Here is a 15,164-nt window from a genome sequence, read left to right as displayed (position 1 = left end):
CAGAAACTTCACCAGGAAGCTCAAGGATGAATTGGACTATTTTCAGGACCTGCCTTCTGATGAGGATGATGATGATGATGAGGATGATGATGACATGGACATTTTTGGAGGAAAAGCACCAACCACAGACAAGCCTGAAGTAAAATCTTCATTTGAGAAGTGGCAAGAAAAGATGTGGCAGAAGAACGAGGAGCTGAAGAAAGCAGCTCACAGCAAAGCCGTGGCAGCTGTCGGGAGAGGTAACGGCGCAGACCCGTCCTGAGAACAGCATGCTTGAGGAAGATGTGGAGTTTTGAGCAGACAGCAAGGATGGCTCCTGCCGTCACTGAAGAAACTACACTACAGCTGGAAGACATCATCCATCAGAGAATCAAAGACCAGAACCAGTACACTGGACATATCAGTAACCAAGCTTTGCTTGATTCAAACAGCAGACACTTAAACCTCTACGAGAGGATTGTTTTGTTTTGAGTTTTTTGTATAAATATTGGCTCCATTGTGTATATTGAATTGAATTGTTCACGGCTTCCTGCAGTTCTCAATTAGGGGCCGGTGTGTTGGAGCCAAAATACTTTGATTTATTGTTTTATTTATTTAGCTGAATATGAGTTGTCATACCCCCTTTTTGTTACGTCATGATTAGCCTGTCAATCAGCCATGGTGGGTGGTTGTCTATGGTAACCATTATAAGCCCCCTGGGTGGTGATTGCACTCAGGTGCGACAGGGGGAAGACAAACAGTTTTTGACCGTGCAACCGTGCAACCGTGCAAGACAGAGAGTGGCGTTCTGTCATAAGTTTATGTTTAGTTTAAATATTGGAATTATTTTTGCTTTGACTACTGCTGATCAAGAAAATAAATGGATTGGCATATCCGACCCGGATCATAAGTCTGAGCGTTTGCATTTATGAGAAGCACGCGTCCAAACAAAATCAACCTGTTGCCCTGAGTATAGCCTATTGGTACAGGCTCTACAACATTGATTGTCTAAAAAAGGAAACCAGTGGTTCATTATTAGATGAAATGTCTTATTTTCTTATGTATATTTATAATATATTGCTCTTTAACTAAACAAAAATATGTTTTATCCGATTACTCAATTGGATGGAATTTTCAGTAGAATACTGGATTACTAAAATATTGGATAGCTGCAGCGCTACATCGTAATTAGCTCTAATTCAGTCTGGATTATTCAAATTCTCTGAATGATTCCCCTCCCGGCCAGTGGGGGCGCTGTGGCAACATTTTATTATGATTTAGTGGGCGGGCACGCGACCAAACAACAATAAAATGTCGACGATGGCAAGTGGAAAATCTTTCAGACGTTAGGACTCATCTTGACATTTCGATTTTTTTCTCGACATTTAATTTTTTTCTCGACATTTCGATTTTTTTCTTGACATTTAATTTTTTGTTCTCGACATTTCCACTTTTTTCTCGACATTTCGACTTTATTCATGAAATTTTGACTTTTTTCCTCAATATTTTGACTTTTTGATCGAATATCTGCATAGTGAAAAAAAAACCTTCCTCTAAAATATTATTTTTAGAGGAAAAAAAAGAAAGAAAAAAGGTGCCCCTGGTACCATGGCCCCCCCTAGAAACAGTTTTGGAGTCCCCTAACCCCCCCAGACCCCTAAACCCCCTAAACCCCCCAGACCCTTAAACCCTCCAGACCCCCCAGCCCCCCCCCCAGACCCCCAGACCTGATCCAGACCCCCAGACCCCTAAACCCCCCAGACCCCCAAACCCCCAGAACCGGTTCCTACCCCCAGATCTGGCCCAGCTGCAGGACGTGGATCAGGGCCCCCCAGACCCCCCCAGAAATACGCTACGTCTTCTTTAGCCGATAGAAGTAGAAGCAGATTTCAAACAGATAAATGGATAACTTTCTCGACATTTCGATTTTTTTTCTCGACTTTTCGAATTTTTTTCCTCGACATTTTGACTTTTTTCTCGTCATTTAATTTTTTTCTCGACATTTCGATTTTTTTCTCGAGATTTAATTTTTTGTTCTCGACATTTCGACTTTTTTCTCGATATTTTGACTTTTTTATCGAATATCTGCATAATGAAAAAAAAATCTTCCTCCTCTAAAATATTATTTTTAGAGGAAAAAAAAAGAATAATAATGGCCCCCCCTAGAAACAGTTTTGGAGTCGCCCCCAGACCCCTAGACCCCCAGACCTGATCCAGACCCCCAGACCCCCTAAACCCCCCAGAACCGGGTCCTACCTCCAGATCTGGCCCAGCTGCAGGACGTGGATCAGGGCCCCCCAGAACCAGACGCAGCAGTAGTAGGGGGGGGGCCCGGGGGCCCCCGGTGCTGTTGGGGCCCCCCGGGCTCGGGGCCCCCTGCGGGGCCGCCGTCACGTCTCCCTTGGACTGGGATCCGCTCATCACCTTCCCGTCCATGTGCGCGGCGGTGGGGGGGTCGGCGTGGTCCAGGGCGGCCCCCCCGGGTCCAGGACCCTCCGCCCCCCCAGGGGGGGGCCCGAAGTCGTGCAGGAACCAGCGGAAGCTGAAGACCTGCACGGCCCCCGACCCCAGCAGCAGGAACAGCAGCGTGAGGCCGAACCACCACAGCTCCCCGCGCCGGTAGTAGTCCCCGCTCAGCCACGCGTCCGTGGCCGCGTCCGCAGCCCACACCGCGGCCGCGCACAGCACCCACAGCCCGTCCCAGGGCGAGTACCGGCCCGGCCCCGGGCCCGGGGGGGGCGGCCCCCCCAGATCAGAGTCCTGCAGCGGGGTGAAGGCCACGTCGCTCTTCTTCATCTTCATCACTCCCCCTCCTCCTCCTCCTCCTCCGTCGGATTTGGCCGCCATCCTTTCATCAGATTCTTCTTTTTATTCCTCCTGCCGACACCCTAGTGGTCTCTGCTGCCCCTCCTGCCCCCCCGGACCCCCCCCTCATGGTGACGCCCCCCCGCGGGGAGGAAGAGGAGCGGCCGCCGCATCGCGGGTCTCAGGTTCGGCGCTTCCCGCCGTCATCATCCTCCTCCCGGACCGGTGGTGCTGATGCTGAGACGACGAACAGAGGAGGAAGAGGAGGAGGAGGAAGAGGAGGAAGAGGAGGAGAGGAGGAGGAGGAGAGGAGGAAGAGGAGAGGAGGAGGAGGAGGAGGAGGCATCTGCTTCTCCAGAACTATGACATCATCGCTTCTCTCTCTGCTGCTTCCAGCTCCAGGGCCGCTCTCAGCCTCCCCGGGGCCCCCGGGAGGGGCTCAGCTGGGCCCCCCGTTCATATATATATATATATATATATATATATATATATATATATATATATATATATATATATATATATATATATATATATATATATATATATATATATGCAGGAGACAGAAGAGGCAATATTCTTAAAAAATTCAAAAAAAAAAAAAAAAAAAAAAAAATTTGGGTATGTATGTGTGTATATATATATATATATATATATATATATATATATATATATATATATATATATATATATATATATATATATATATATATATATATACATATATATATATATACATACATACCCAATTTTATGTTTTTTTTATAAATGCTGATAAACATCACAAGTGGGGGGGGTTTAAGATTCAAGGAGTCATTTTTAAAGAGACGCCATATTTGTGTATTTAAGCTTCAGATTCACTTCTCCCCTCTGTGGGGTTGCTATAGATACACTTCAGGTGGAGCTTTGTTTGGTTTATTACACACACACACACACACACACACACACACACACACACACATATAGCCACTCAGTCACATACATATACACAAACATACACACACACACACACACAGCCACAAAGACATGTACACACACACACGCACGCATACACACATACACACACGCATGAACACACACACACACACACACACTCTATGGCTGTTATGCTACATTAGCACGCTAGCTCTATCAAGACTACTGAATCAAGAAATTTAAGATTCACCAAAAAATTATCAAAAAAAAAACTTTGACTTTGTTGACTTTGTCAACTTGCAGATTTTTTTCCCTTTATGTTAGCAAGCTAAATAAACCCAGCAAGCTAATTTAGTGTTAGCTAGCTATGTTTACATAGCTTTCAACGTTTCCTGTTATCTCCGTGTATTTAAGCTTCATATTCAGGTTGTTTTAGCAGAGTTACTGCAGCGAGCTAACATAAACTATACATCAGCCCACTAGCTCTATCAAGACCACTGAATCTAGAAATGTAAGATTCACAGAAAAATATTTTCCTCTATGTTAGCGAGCTAAATAAACCCAGCAAGCTAATTAGTGTTGGCTAGCTATGTTGAGGAATTTACCAAAACATTTCAGAAGTCCGCTTTGTGGTATAGTGAGTTCTATTCAGCCGGCGGTGAGTATGTCGACACAGACCAGGGTCTGGTTGAAATGCTGACCCAGATTGATTTGGCCACAGGGTTTTTATACAAAAGACAGGAATAAACAAGCCAAGTGAGAGACAGTCAGGTGTGAACTTTCAGTTTTGGGACTACCCCTGAGTAGTCAGGAAGTCCATATATGGTCTTCGTCTCTTCAGGGGCTGGAAGTCAAATCCACTTCCACGGTGCCTGTCTCGGCAGGGATGCAAGACGCTGGAACTTGCGTGACAATGTCTTGAGCATTGAATGAGACTGGCGCTGCCTGCAAGTCCTCGTCCCGGCAGGGGTCCTCAGGAGCTGGAACTTGCATGACAATGTCTTGAGCGGGGTATGAGGCTGGAGCAATCTGCAAGGCGTCGTTGTCCCTGCAGGGGCCACGTGCTGTTGGAATGCTTCACCACTATGTTAGGATTGCTTTCTGTTACGGGGTGAGGTTTTGGACCCAAATGCAGCACACGGTGGTAGTTTGTCTGGTTTGCTTTATTACCCTCAACAGGGACGAAGAGCAGGCAGGAATGAATACAAGGTCAGGCAGGGTCCAGGAACAGGCAGGGTCCGGGAGCTTTTATGCTGTCCTGATTGCTGAGGAGCTGCAGCTGGGAGAGCAGGTGAAAGGAGTGAGTGACGAGGTGGGCGTGGCTGGCAGATGGAGTGAGCAGGAGAGAGGGGAGTGGAAAACCACTGAAGACTGGAGGACCAACCATGACAGCTTTCAACGTCTCCTGTTAACGCACCATCGTACTGTTGGGGAGAAACAAGCTAATGCTAACATCAATTTTATGTTAGCTGGCTAGCATGAGGGAGTAGCACCAGCTCAGAAACAGAAAACTGCCAGGGAGGGTTGGGGGTTGGGTGTAGTTTAAGGGTGCTTTCACACCTGTGGCCTGTTTGTTTTGTTCCGATTCAGGGGCTAAATCGATACAGTTGTTCCGTTTCTCGTTTGTTGAGTTTGTGTTCACAAGGCAACCGTCTGTACCGGTTCAAAGCTGTTAACAAATGCGATGCGCGAACCAGCTGCTCTCTGATTGGTTAAATGAACGTGGAAGGAGTTTCCTCTTCCGCACCCCGGGATAAACGACACGCCCCTTTCAGCGCAGACCTTTAGGCTGATTTATGGGTCCGCGTTACACGATTTAACGCAGAACCATAAATCAGGCTTTATCCATTCATTTATGTGCGCCTGCCGCAGAGCGGAGCTCAGAGGTGGGCGCGAGGACGCCTGCTGCAGGGTTTGCGCTGCGCAATCCCTGCCCGAATTGAAAATTTTTTAATTTCAACGTGCCGCGCTGACGACATCTCGGCTCGTCCAATAGGAGAGAATGTGGTGGAGGCTCCACCGACTCTTCTCCTTGAACCGCGGTCGCACATACACATGAATGGAGTTGTATCGGTTGCTGTGTCGATTATGTTCTCACTACAAATAAAAAAAAAATAACCGTTTCAGGTCTGGAATGGAATCGGGCCGAGAACCTAACCCTAACCTCTCCGAGGAGATCTCGGCTCGCTTGTTTTGTGCCGTTTCAGAGCACGATTGCTGTGTTCACATGTACCAAACGTTCCGATCTTTAGGGGGAAACGCTCCCTGTTCCGGAACAACTACTCCAAACGGGACAGGTGTGAAAGCAGCCTCAGATTCTGTGTTTTTAAGACATTTTTAATGAGACGCCATATTTGTGTATTTAAGGTTCAAATTCAGGTTGTGTTATCAAAGCTACTGCAGCGAGCTAACATAAACACTACATTAGCACACTAGCTCTATCAAGACTACTGAATCAAGAAACTTAAGATTCACCAAAAAATTTGAAAAAAAAACAGACTTTGTCAACTTGCAGATTTTTTTCCCTTTATGTTAGCAAGCTAAATAAACCCAGCAAGCTAATTTAGTGTTGGCTAGCTATGTTTACATAGCTTTCAACGTCTCCTCTTAACGTGCCGTCGTACCGTTGTGGAGAAACGAGCTAACGCTAGCATACATTTTAAGTTAGCTGGCTAGCATTAGGGCGTAGCGCCATCTGAGCAACAGGAAACTGCCAGGGAGGGTTGGAGGTTGGGGGGTTAAGGTATTCATTTTTCTGTTGGACAGCTAGACACAAAGCTAGCTGCTTCTGTCTCGCTGGCCACGTGGACGAGACGTCGGCCCGCTAGCATCACAGTTCTACGTCTTTTCTGAAGACAGATTTACACTGAAAAAAATAAATCTAAATGCATGTAAATATAACATATTTAAATCTGTGATATTAACAATTAAAAATGAAGTTTGTTGCTTTACATGAAAACATCTAGTTTTGAACTTAATCTGCATTTGTTCAAAAAACAAGACATTGTGCATTTTTTCCTGAACCTGCAGTATTTCTGTAATTAATTTCAAGTAAAGTCAACATAATTTTTTTTTCTTCTTTTTTCATCTTTTTTTTCTTTTTTTTCCCTTTTTATTTTTAAAGTCAACTTAATTTTTGCAAGTAAAGTGAACTTGATTTTGATAAATAAAATAAACTTAACAATTAAGTTGACTGTACTTGCAAAATGTATTATTTACTTACAAAACATTAAGTAGTTTATACAAAGACTAGTCTTTCTTGATCTACATAATATTCTCATGTGAAAAGTTGATGCGTGCCCCTGCGTCTGTAGGGACTCCGTGACCTTTGGGGTGTCCGCCAGGGTGGCCCCGGGGGGAGGGGGGGTGGGACCAGGTCCGGGGATCGGGCCTCCCCTGGCCGGGGGGTGTACGGGCGGGTGCGGCGGCACCATTCCCAGGTGTCTATGTCTTATGTTGTCAGTATGAATGGGAGGATGTTGGACCGTTTCCCCCTCCGTCTGGGGGCTCCGGCGGCGCCGGGGGCGCCCGTGGAGGTACGGTGGGGCCCTGGCCCGGCTCGGAGGGCCGGCCCCCGTCTACTGGATGGCCGGTGGGGGAGCGTGGGCGTCTTACCAGGACCTCTGCTGGTCCTGCCTCCTGGCTTCGGCCTCTGCTCCCCCTCCTTCCCCCCCTACACGATTCATACGCACATAGGCGAAGGGGCGGGGGTCCGGGTCGTGGGGGGGGGGGGCATTGTCCCGCGTGGCCCGGCACTCCCCGCCTCACGGTTGTAACAGCACTGTAGACACTGCAATTCAACATTTAATAAATACATTTAACAAGGACATTTAGTTCGGGAGGGGGGGGGGGGTCGGTGTCAAATTGATGCTTGGCCCTCCCCCTCCCTGTTTTTATGGCATTAATCACATGCACTCAACACCAGGGTTAGGAGGGGGTCCCACATCACCCGCGTTCCCTCGCCGGCCTGGGATAGGTGGGTGGGGGCCCCCTCGGCCACCGCCAGTGGGGGGGCTCGCTGGCGGTGGGTTGCCTCCCTCCTACCTCTCCCCTCTGTGGGGTTGCTGGTGGCCTGGGTTCCAGGTTCTTCTCCTCTGTGGGGTTGCTGGTGGCCTGGGTTCCAGGTTCTTCTCCTCTGTGGGGTTGATGGTGGCCTGGGTTCCAGGTTCTTCTCCTCTGTGGGGTTGCTGGTGGCCTGGGTTCCAGGTTCTTCTCCTCTGTGGGGTTGCTGGTGGCCTGGATTCCAGGTTCTTCTCCTCTGTGGGGTTGCTGGTGGCCTGGGTTCCAGGTTCTCCTCTGTGGGGTTGCTGGTGGCCTGGATTCCAGGTTCTCCACTGTGGGGTTGCTGGTGGCCTGGGTTCCAGGTTCTCCTCTGTGGGGTTGCTGGTGGTCTGGGTTCCAGGTTCTTCTCCTCTGTGGGGTTGCTGGTGGCCTGGGTTCCAGGTTCTTCTCCTCTGTGGGGTTGCTGGTGGCCTGGATTCCAGGTTCTCCTCTGTGGGGTTGCTGGTGGCCTGGGTTCCAGGTTCTCCTCTGTGGGGTTGCTGGTGGCCTGGGTTCCAGGTTCTCCACTGTGGGGTTGCTGGTGGCCTGGGTTCCAGGTTCTCCACTGTGGGGTTGCTGGTGGCCTGGGTTCCAGGTTATTCTTCTCTGTGGGGTTGCTGGTGGCCTGGGTTCCAGGTTATTCTCCTCTGTGGGGTTGCTGGTGGCCTGGGTTCCAGGTTCTTCTCCCCTCTGTGGGGCTGATGGTGGCCTGGGTTCCAGGTTCTTCTCCTCTGTGGGGTTGCTGGTGGTCTGGGTTCCAGGTTCTTCTCCTCTGTGGGGTTGCTGGTGGCCTGGGTTCCAGGTTCTTCTCTGTGGGGTTGCTGGTGGCCTGGGTTCCAGGTTCTTCTCCTCTGTGGGGTTGCTGGTGGCCTGGGTTCCAGGTTCTTCTCCTCTGTGGGGTTGTTGGTGGCCTGGGTTCCAGGTTCTTCTCCTATGTGGGGTTGCTGGTGGCCTGGGTTCCAGGTTTTTCTCCTCTGTTCTGCTGCTCCTGTAGTTTCTTGTGCTGGCCCCCCCTTCTCCTCCCTTTTCTCTCTTTTGTCCATGTTGCAGCATCCTTTGCCGGACACCGGAACCTGCAGCGTGGGAGTGAGGGGGGCAGGGTAACAGCCCGGGCAGGGAGAAGGTTTGTCCGTCAAGACTCCTCTCCTTGGCCCTGCCCCTTTTCAACCCTTCCCCGACCCTGCACCCCAACCTGGGACTTGCTGATTGGGCCGGAGCTTCGGGAGCTGAATGCTGGCCTGCGGTCCCCACCCCTGGTCATCCCGTTGCTGCTTCCACCTGCCTGCTGTGCTGTTGCCGTCCCTGACCCACCAGTCTGTCCTTCGGCAGGAGGGTCCCCCCTGATGAGCCTGGTCCTGCTCAAGGTTTCTTCCTCCTAAAGGGGAGTTTTTCCTTGCCACTGTTTGGCTCAAGGTTTTTCTCCCACTGGGGGAGTTTTTACCTGCCATTGTTTATGTAATAACTGCTCGGGGGTCATGTTCTGGGTATGGGTCTCTGTAAAGCGTCTAGAGACAACTCTGTTGTATTAGACGCTATAAAAATAAAATTGAATTGAATTGAATTCTGTGGGGTTGCTGGTGGCCTGGGTTCCAGGTTATTCTCCTCTGTGGGGTTGCTGGTGGCCTGGGTTCCAGGTTCTTCTCCTCTGTGGGGTTGCTGGTGGCCTGGGTTCCAGGTTCTTCTCCTCTGTGGGGTTGTTGGTGGCCTGGGTTCCAGGTTCTTCTCCTCTGTGGGGTTGTTGGTGGCCTGGGTTCCAGGTTCTTCTCCTCTGTGGGGTTGTTGGTGGCCTGGGTTCCAGGTTCTTCTCCTCTGTGGGGTTGCTGGTGGTCTGGGTTCCAGGTTCTTCTCCTCTGTGGGGTTGCTGGTGGCCTGGGTTCCAGGTTCTTCTCCTCTGTGGGGTTGATGGTGGCCTGGGTTCCAGGTTCTTCTCCTCTGTGGGGTTGCTGGTGGCCTGGGTTCCAGGTTCTTCTCCTCTGTGGGGTTGATGGTGGCCTGGGTTCCAGGTTCTTCTCCTCTGTGGGGTTGCTGGTGGCCTGGGTTCCAGGTTCTTCTCCTCTGTGGGGTTGCTGGTGGCCTGGGTTCCAGGTTCTTCTCCTCTGTGGGGTTGCTGGTGGCCTGGGTTCCAGGTTCTTCTCCTCTGTGGGGTTGCTGGTGGCCTGGGTTCCAGGTTCTCCTCTGTGGGGTTGCCGGTGGCCTGGGTTCCAGGTTCTTCCGTGTCGGCCTCTGGTCTCGCGGGTGGCGGGGTTGCTCCCCCCCCTCCCCCACTATAGATACACTTCAGGTGGAGCTTTGATAGGACTATTACACACACACACACACACACACACACACTCACACATATATAGCCACTCAGTCACATACACACACACACACACATAGCCACAAAGACGTGTATACACACACACACCCACATGATCATATACATACACGCACACACACACATAGACATACACACTGGCTTGTTCACCTGCATGCTGGCTCTGTAGTTTTTGGGGTTAGTTAGCGGTAGCTTAGCCTAGCCTAGCCTAGCTTAGCTCAGACTGTGATTTGGGTTGATTGCTGCTCGTGTTTTGGTTGTTGGTCGGCTCCGTGTTGGTTTCGTTGGTTTTGTGTTTTGTTTGTGGTTTTTTGTTGCAGATGCTTGACGTGAAGCCTCCGTGTGTTCCTGCTTCCTGGATCAGTGGATGTCACCCCCCGTAGGGTGGGGGTGGAGCCTGTAGGGTGGGGGCCCCCCGGTGGCTCGGAGGTTCAGGAACCTGCTCTGTAGTCGGTTCATGTAAACCGGGATCATCAACCCGCGGCTCTCCAGCGCCGCCCTAGTGGCTCCTGGAGCTTCTTCAGAAATGTTTGAAAATGGAAATAGAAGGCAGCTCGGTGGCGCAGTGGGTTAAGCAGCGGGCCATATACTGAGGCTACAGTCCTCCTCCTGCAGCAGTCGCGGGTTCAAATCCAGCCCGTGCACCTTTGCTGCATGTCTTCCCCGTTCTCTCTCTCTACCCCTTTCCAGTCTGCATCTCCAATAAAGGGCCACTAGAGCCCAAAAAAACCTTTAAAATGGAAATAGATGGAGGGAAATATATTTTTTGTTTTAATGTGGTTTCTGTAGGAAAACATGACACAAACATTCTGAACGTTTTCCAATGCTGTAAAAATGTGTAGAATAAATATTACATTTCAACATTTCTGTTAACGAAGAATTCTACGGAAGAGAATCCGGGCCATGCAGGAGAAAAATATTGGAGAGGAGGAAGATTTATTTTTTATTGTGCACTTTGACAATAAAGTCAAAGTTTTGACAAAAAAGTCAAAATGTCAAGAAAAAAGTCGAAATGTCGAGATTAATGTTAAGTACAATTTCAAGAATAAAGTCGACATTTTGCCTTTTTTCTCGACATTTTGCCTTTTTTCTCGAAATTTTGTCTTTTTTCTTGAAGTGCATAATGAAAAAAAAATCTTCCTCCTCTAAAATAATATTTTTATTTTTCTCCTGCCTGGCCCTGATTCTCTTCCGTAGTTTTGCGTTGTAGCCACACGTTTCCACCAGCAGGGGGCGCCAGACAGGAGGCTGTTGGAAACAAACCGGCCAAAGGGATTAAGAGAAAAATAACTGAGGAGAAAAAGAAGATTCAATGTTTCTTGGAGCGAATCATTTGCATTTATCTCCTGACTGTTTGCTTTGTAGAGAGAAGTTGTCCAATAACTAAAAGAGTCATGTGAAAGACATTAGCAGCTACATTAGCAGCTACATTAGCAGCCACATTAGCAGCTACATTAGCAGCCACATTAGCAGCTACATTAGCAGCTACATTAGCAGCTACATTAGCAGCTGAGGACCCAGTTCTAACTAATATAGAAACATGCAGCATGTGTTTCTTCATTCTAAGATGATACAAGACTTTTCATTTTTTGCGGCTCCAGACATATTAGTTTTTTGTGTTTTTGGTCCAATATGGATCTAAAACATTCTAAAATAAACATTCAGAGGAATCACAATCACACAAACGTTTTTATTTATTTCACAGACACACAAACACGGACGTTTACGACAGCAGAGAAGAACCAGAACATTTAACTCATTAAAGACGTTAGAACGGTTTCATCAGCGGTTGCTACTGAGCATGCTCAGACCGGTTCTGGGGGGGCTGCTACTGAGCATGCTCAGTCCGGTTCTGGAGGGGAGGGGGGGGGCTGCTACTGAGCATGCTCAGTCCGGTTCTGGAGGGGAGGGGGGGGGCTGCTACTGAGCATGCTCAGTCCGGTTCTGGAGGGGAGGGGGGGGGGCTGCTACTGAGCATGCTCAGTCCGGGCCGGGGCTGGTACGCTGCTACTGAGCATGCTCAGACCGGTTCTGGGGGGGCTGCTACTGAGCATGCTCGGTCCGGGCCGGGACGGTTCTTCAGCAGCTCCAACAGGAACTATTTCTTTATTTCTTGCGCGGCACCTTGTCACCGAGAGGAACCTCGTCCATCAGTTTCTGCAGAGAAACGAGAGGAAAAACATCAGTTCTGGCCGGATTTTAGATTTAGCATTAGCAACAGCATTAGCACCTGCAGCAGGCGGCGGTAGCAGCCGAAGGCGTCGTCCCCGTCCCCGTCTCCGTCCACCTTGTAGCGGCGGCAGGCTAGCATTAGCTCGTTGGGGCTGTAGAGCGGAGCCGGGTCGATGGAGTGGCTGTTGATCAGACTCACCAGGTACTCCCGGTAGTGCTTCCTGGAAACCAGTAACACCAGTAACACTAGTATCAGCAGGAAACCAGTAACACCAGTATCAGGAAACCAGTAACACCAGTATCAGCAGGAAACCAGTAACACCAGTATCAGGAAACCAGTAACACCAGTATCAGGAAACCAGTAACACCAGTATCAGGAAACCAGTAACACCAGTATCAGCAGGAAACCAGTAACACCAGTATCAGCAGGAAACCAGTAACACCAGTATCAGGAAACCAGTAACACCAGTATCAGCAGGAAACCAGTAACACCAGTATCAGCAGGAAACCAGTAACACCAGTATCAGGAAACCAGTAACACCAGTATCAGCAGGAAACCAGTAACACCAGTATCAGGAAACCAGTAACACCAGTAACACCAGTATCAGGAAACCAGTAACACCAGTATCAGCAGGAAACCAGTAACACCAGTATCAGCAGGAAACCAGTAACACCAGTATCAGGAAACCAGTAACACCAGTAACACCAGTATCAGGAAACCAGTAACACCAGTAACACCAGTATCAGCAGGAAACCAGTAACACCAGTATCAGGAAACCAGTAACACCAGTATCAGCAGGAAACCAGTAACACCAGTAACACCAGTAACACCAGTAACACACTGGTGTCTGTCTTTCTTTCTTTCTTTCTTTCTTTCTTTCTTTCTTTCTTTCTTTCTTTCTTTCTTTCTTTCTTTCTTTCTTTCTTTCTTTCTTTCTTTCTTTCTTTCTTTCTTTCTTTCTTTCTTTCTTTCTTTCTTTCTTTCTCGTTCATTTCTTTCTTTCTTTCTCTCTCGTTCATTTCTTTCTTTCTTTCTTTCTTTCTTTCTTTCTTTCTCGTTCATTTCTTTCTTTCTCGTTCATTTCTTTCTTTCTTTCTTTCTTTCTTTCTTTCTTTCTTTCTTTCTTTCTTTCTTTCTTTCTTTCTTTCTTTCTTTCTTTCTTTCTTTCTTTCTTTCTTTCTTTCTTTCTTTCGTTTCTCGTTCATTTCTTTCTTTCTTTCTTTCTTTCTTTCTTTCTTTCTTTCTCGTTCATTTCTTTCTTTCTTTCTTTCTTTCTTTCTTTCTTTCTTTCTTTCTTTCTTTCTTTCTTTCTTTCTTTCTTTCTTTCTTTCTTTCTTTCTTTCTTTCTTTCTCGTTCATTTCTTTCTTTCTTTCTTTCTTTCTTTCTCGTTCATTTCTTTCTTTCTTTCTTTCTTTCTTTCTTTCTTTCTTTCTTTCTTTCTTTCTTTCTTTCTTTCTTTCTTTCTTTCTTTCTTTCTTTCTCGTTCATTTCTTTCTTTCTTTCTTTCTTTCTTTCTCGTTCATTTCTTTCTTTCTTTCTTTCTTTCTTTCTTTCTTTCTTTCTTTCTTTCTTTCTTTCTTTCTTTCTTTCTTTCTTTCTCGTTCATTTCTTTCTTTCTTTCTTTCTTTCTTTCTTTCTCGTTCATTTCTTTCTTTCTCGTTCATTTCTTTCTTTCTTTCTTTCTTTCTTTCTTTCTTTCTCGTTCATTTCTTTCTTTCTCGTTCATTTCTTTCTTTCTTTCTTTCTTTCTTTCTTTCTTTCTTTCTTTCTTTCTTTCTTTCTTTCTTTCTTTCTTTCTTTCTTTCTTTCTTTCTCGTTCATTTCTTTCTTTCTTTCTTTCTTTCTTTCTCGTTCATTTCTTTCTTTCTTTCTTTCTTTCTTTCTTTCTTTCTTTCTTTCTTTCTTTCTTTCTTTCTTTCTTTCTTTCTTTCTTTCTTTCTTTCTCGTTCATTTCTTTCTTTCTTTCTTTCTTTCTTTCTCGTTCATTTCTTTCTTTCTTTCTTTCTTTCTTTCTTTCTTTCTTTCTTTCTTTCTTTCTCGTTCATTTCTTTCTTTCTTTCTTTCTTTCTTTCTTTCTCGTTCATTTCTTTCTTTCTCGTTCATTTCTTTCTTTCTTTCTTTCTTTCTTTCTTTCTTTCTTTCTTTCTGTCTTTCTTTCTTTCTTTCTTTCTTTCTTTCGTTTCTCGTTCATTTCTTTCTTTCTTTCTTTCTTTCTTTCTTTCTTTCTTTCTTTCTCGTTCATTTCTTTCTTTCTTTCTTTCTTTCTCGTTCATTTCTTTCTTTCTCGTTCATTTCTTTCTTTCTCGTTCATTTCTTTCTTTCTTTCTTTCTTTCTTTCTTTCTTTCTTTCTTTCTTTCTTTCTTTCTTTCTTTCTTTCTTTCTTTCTTTCTTTCTTTCTTTCTTTCTTTCGTTTCTCGTTCATTTCTTTCTTTCTTTCTTTCTTTCTTTCTTTCTTTCTTTCTTTCTTTCTTTCTTTCTTTCTTTCTTTCTTTCTTTCTCGTTCATTTCTTTCTTTCTTTCTTTCTTTCTTTCTCGTTCATTTCTTTCTTTCTTTCTTTCTTTCTTTCTTTCTTTCTTTCTTTCTTTCTTTCTTTCTTTCTCGTTCATTTCTTTCTTTCTTTCTTTCTTTCTTTCTCGTTCATTTCTTTCTTTCTCGTTCATTTCTTTCTTTCTTTCTTTCTTTCTCGTTCATTTCTTTCTTTCTCGTTCATTTCTTTCTTTCTTTCTTTCTTTCTTTCTTTCTTTCTTTCTTTCTGTCTTTCTTTCTTTCTTTCTTTCTTTCTTTCTTTCTTTCTTTCTTTCTTTCGTTTCTCGTTCATTTCTTTCTTTCTTTCTTTCTTTCTTTCTTTCTTTCTCGTTCATTTCTTTCTTTCTTTCTTTCTTTCTCGTTCATTTCTTTCTTTCTCGTTCATTTCTTTCTTTCTTTCTCGTTCAT

General features: G+C 46.2%; 2 protein-coding genes across 2 annotated transcripts in view; both read right to left on the bottom strand.

The window, feature by feature from the left end:
- Nucleotides 1-339: 339 nt before the first annotated feature.
- On the bottom strand, nucleotides 340-2,865 carry LOC133451736 (XK-related protein 4-like). Its single transcript, XM_061730879.1, has 2 exons — nucleotides 2,236-2,865; nucleotides 340-417 (listed from the first exon to the last, which is right to left on the bottom strand). Exons 1-2 carry the CDS (start codon nucleotides 2,824-2,826, stop codon nucleotides 340-342), a joined length of 669 nt encoding a protein of 222 aa, XP_061586863.1. The 5' UTR covers nucleotides 2,827-2,865.
- A 9,105-nt stretch (nucleotides 2,866-11,970) lies between these two features.
- LOC133451774 (E3 ubiquitin-protein ligase RNF31-like) overlaps nucleotides 11,971-15,164 on the bottom strand; it is a 39,190-nt gene continuing 35,996 nt past the window's right edge. Inside the window, exons 23-24 of the mRNA XM_061730917.1 lie at nucleotides 12,285-12,447; nucleotides 11,971-12,211 (exon numbers count right to left, since the gene is read on the bottom strand). Of these exons, the coding sequence (XP_061586901.1) occupies nucleotides 12,161-12,211; nucleotides 12,285-12,447 (214 nt within the window). The 3' untranslated portion in view covers nucleotides 11,971-12,160. The remainder of the gene's footprint in view (nucleotides 12,212-12,284; nucleotides 12,448-15,164) is intronic.

Source organism: Cololabis saira, chromosome 10 (assembly GCF_033807715.1).
Source record: "Cololabis saira isolate AMF1-May2022 chromosome 10, fColSai1.1, whole genome shotgun sequence".
NCBI lineage: Eukaryota > Metazoa > Chordata > Actinopteri > Beloniformes > Belonidae > Cololabis > Cololabis saira.
This window is presented reverse-complemented; position numbering and strand designations above follow the sequence as displayed.

Coding starts and splice junctions, on each gene's coding strand:
- LOC133451736 (XM_061730879.1), bottom strand. CDS start 2,826: ATGGCGGCCAAATCCGACGGAGGAGGAGGAGGAGGAGGGGGAGTGATG. Junction 418..2,235: donor CAGCTGGGCCAGATCTGGAG/GTAGGACCCGGT, acceptor GTTTGAATCAAG/CAAAGCTTGGTTACTGATAT.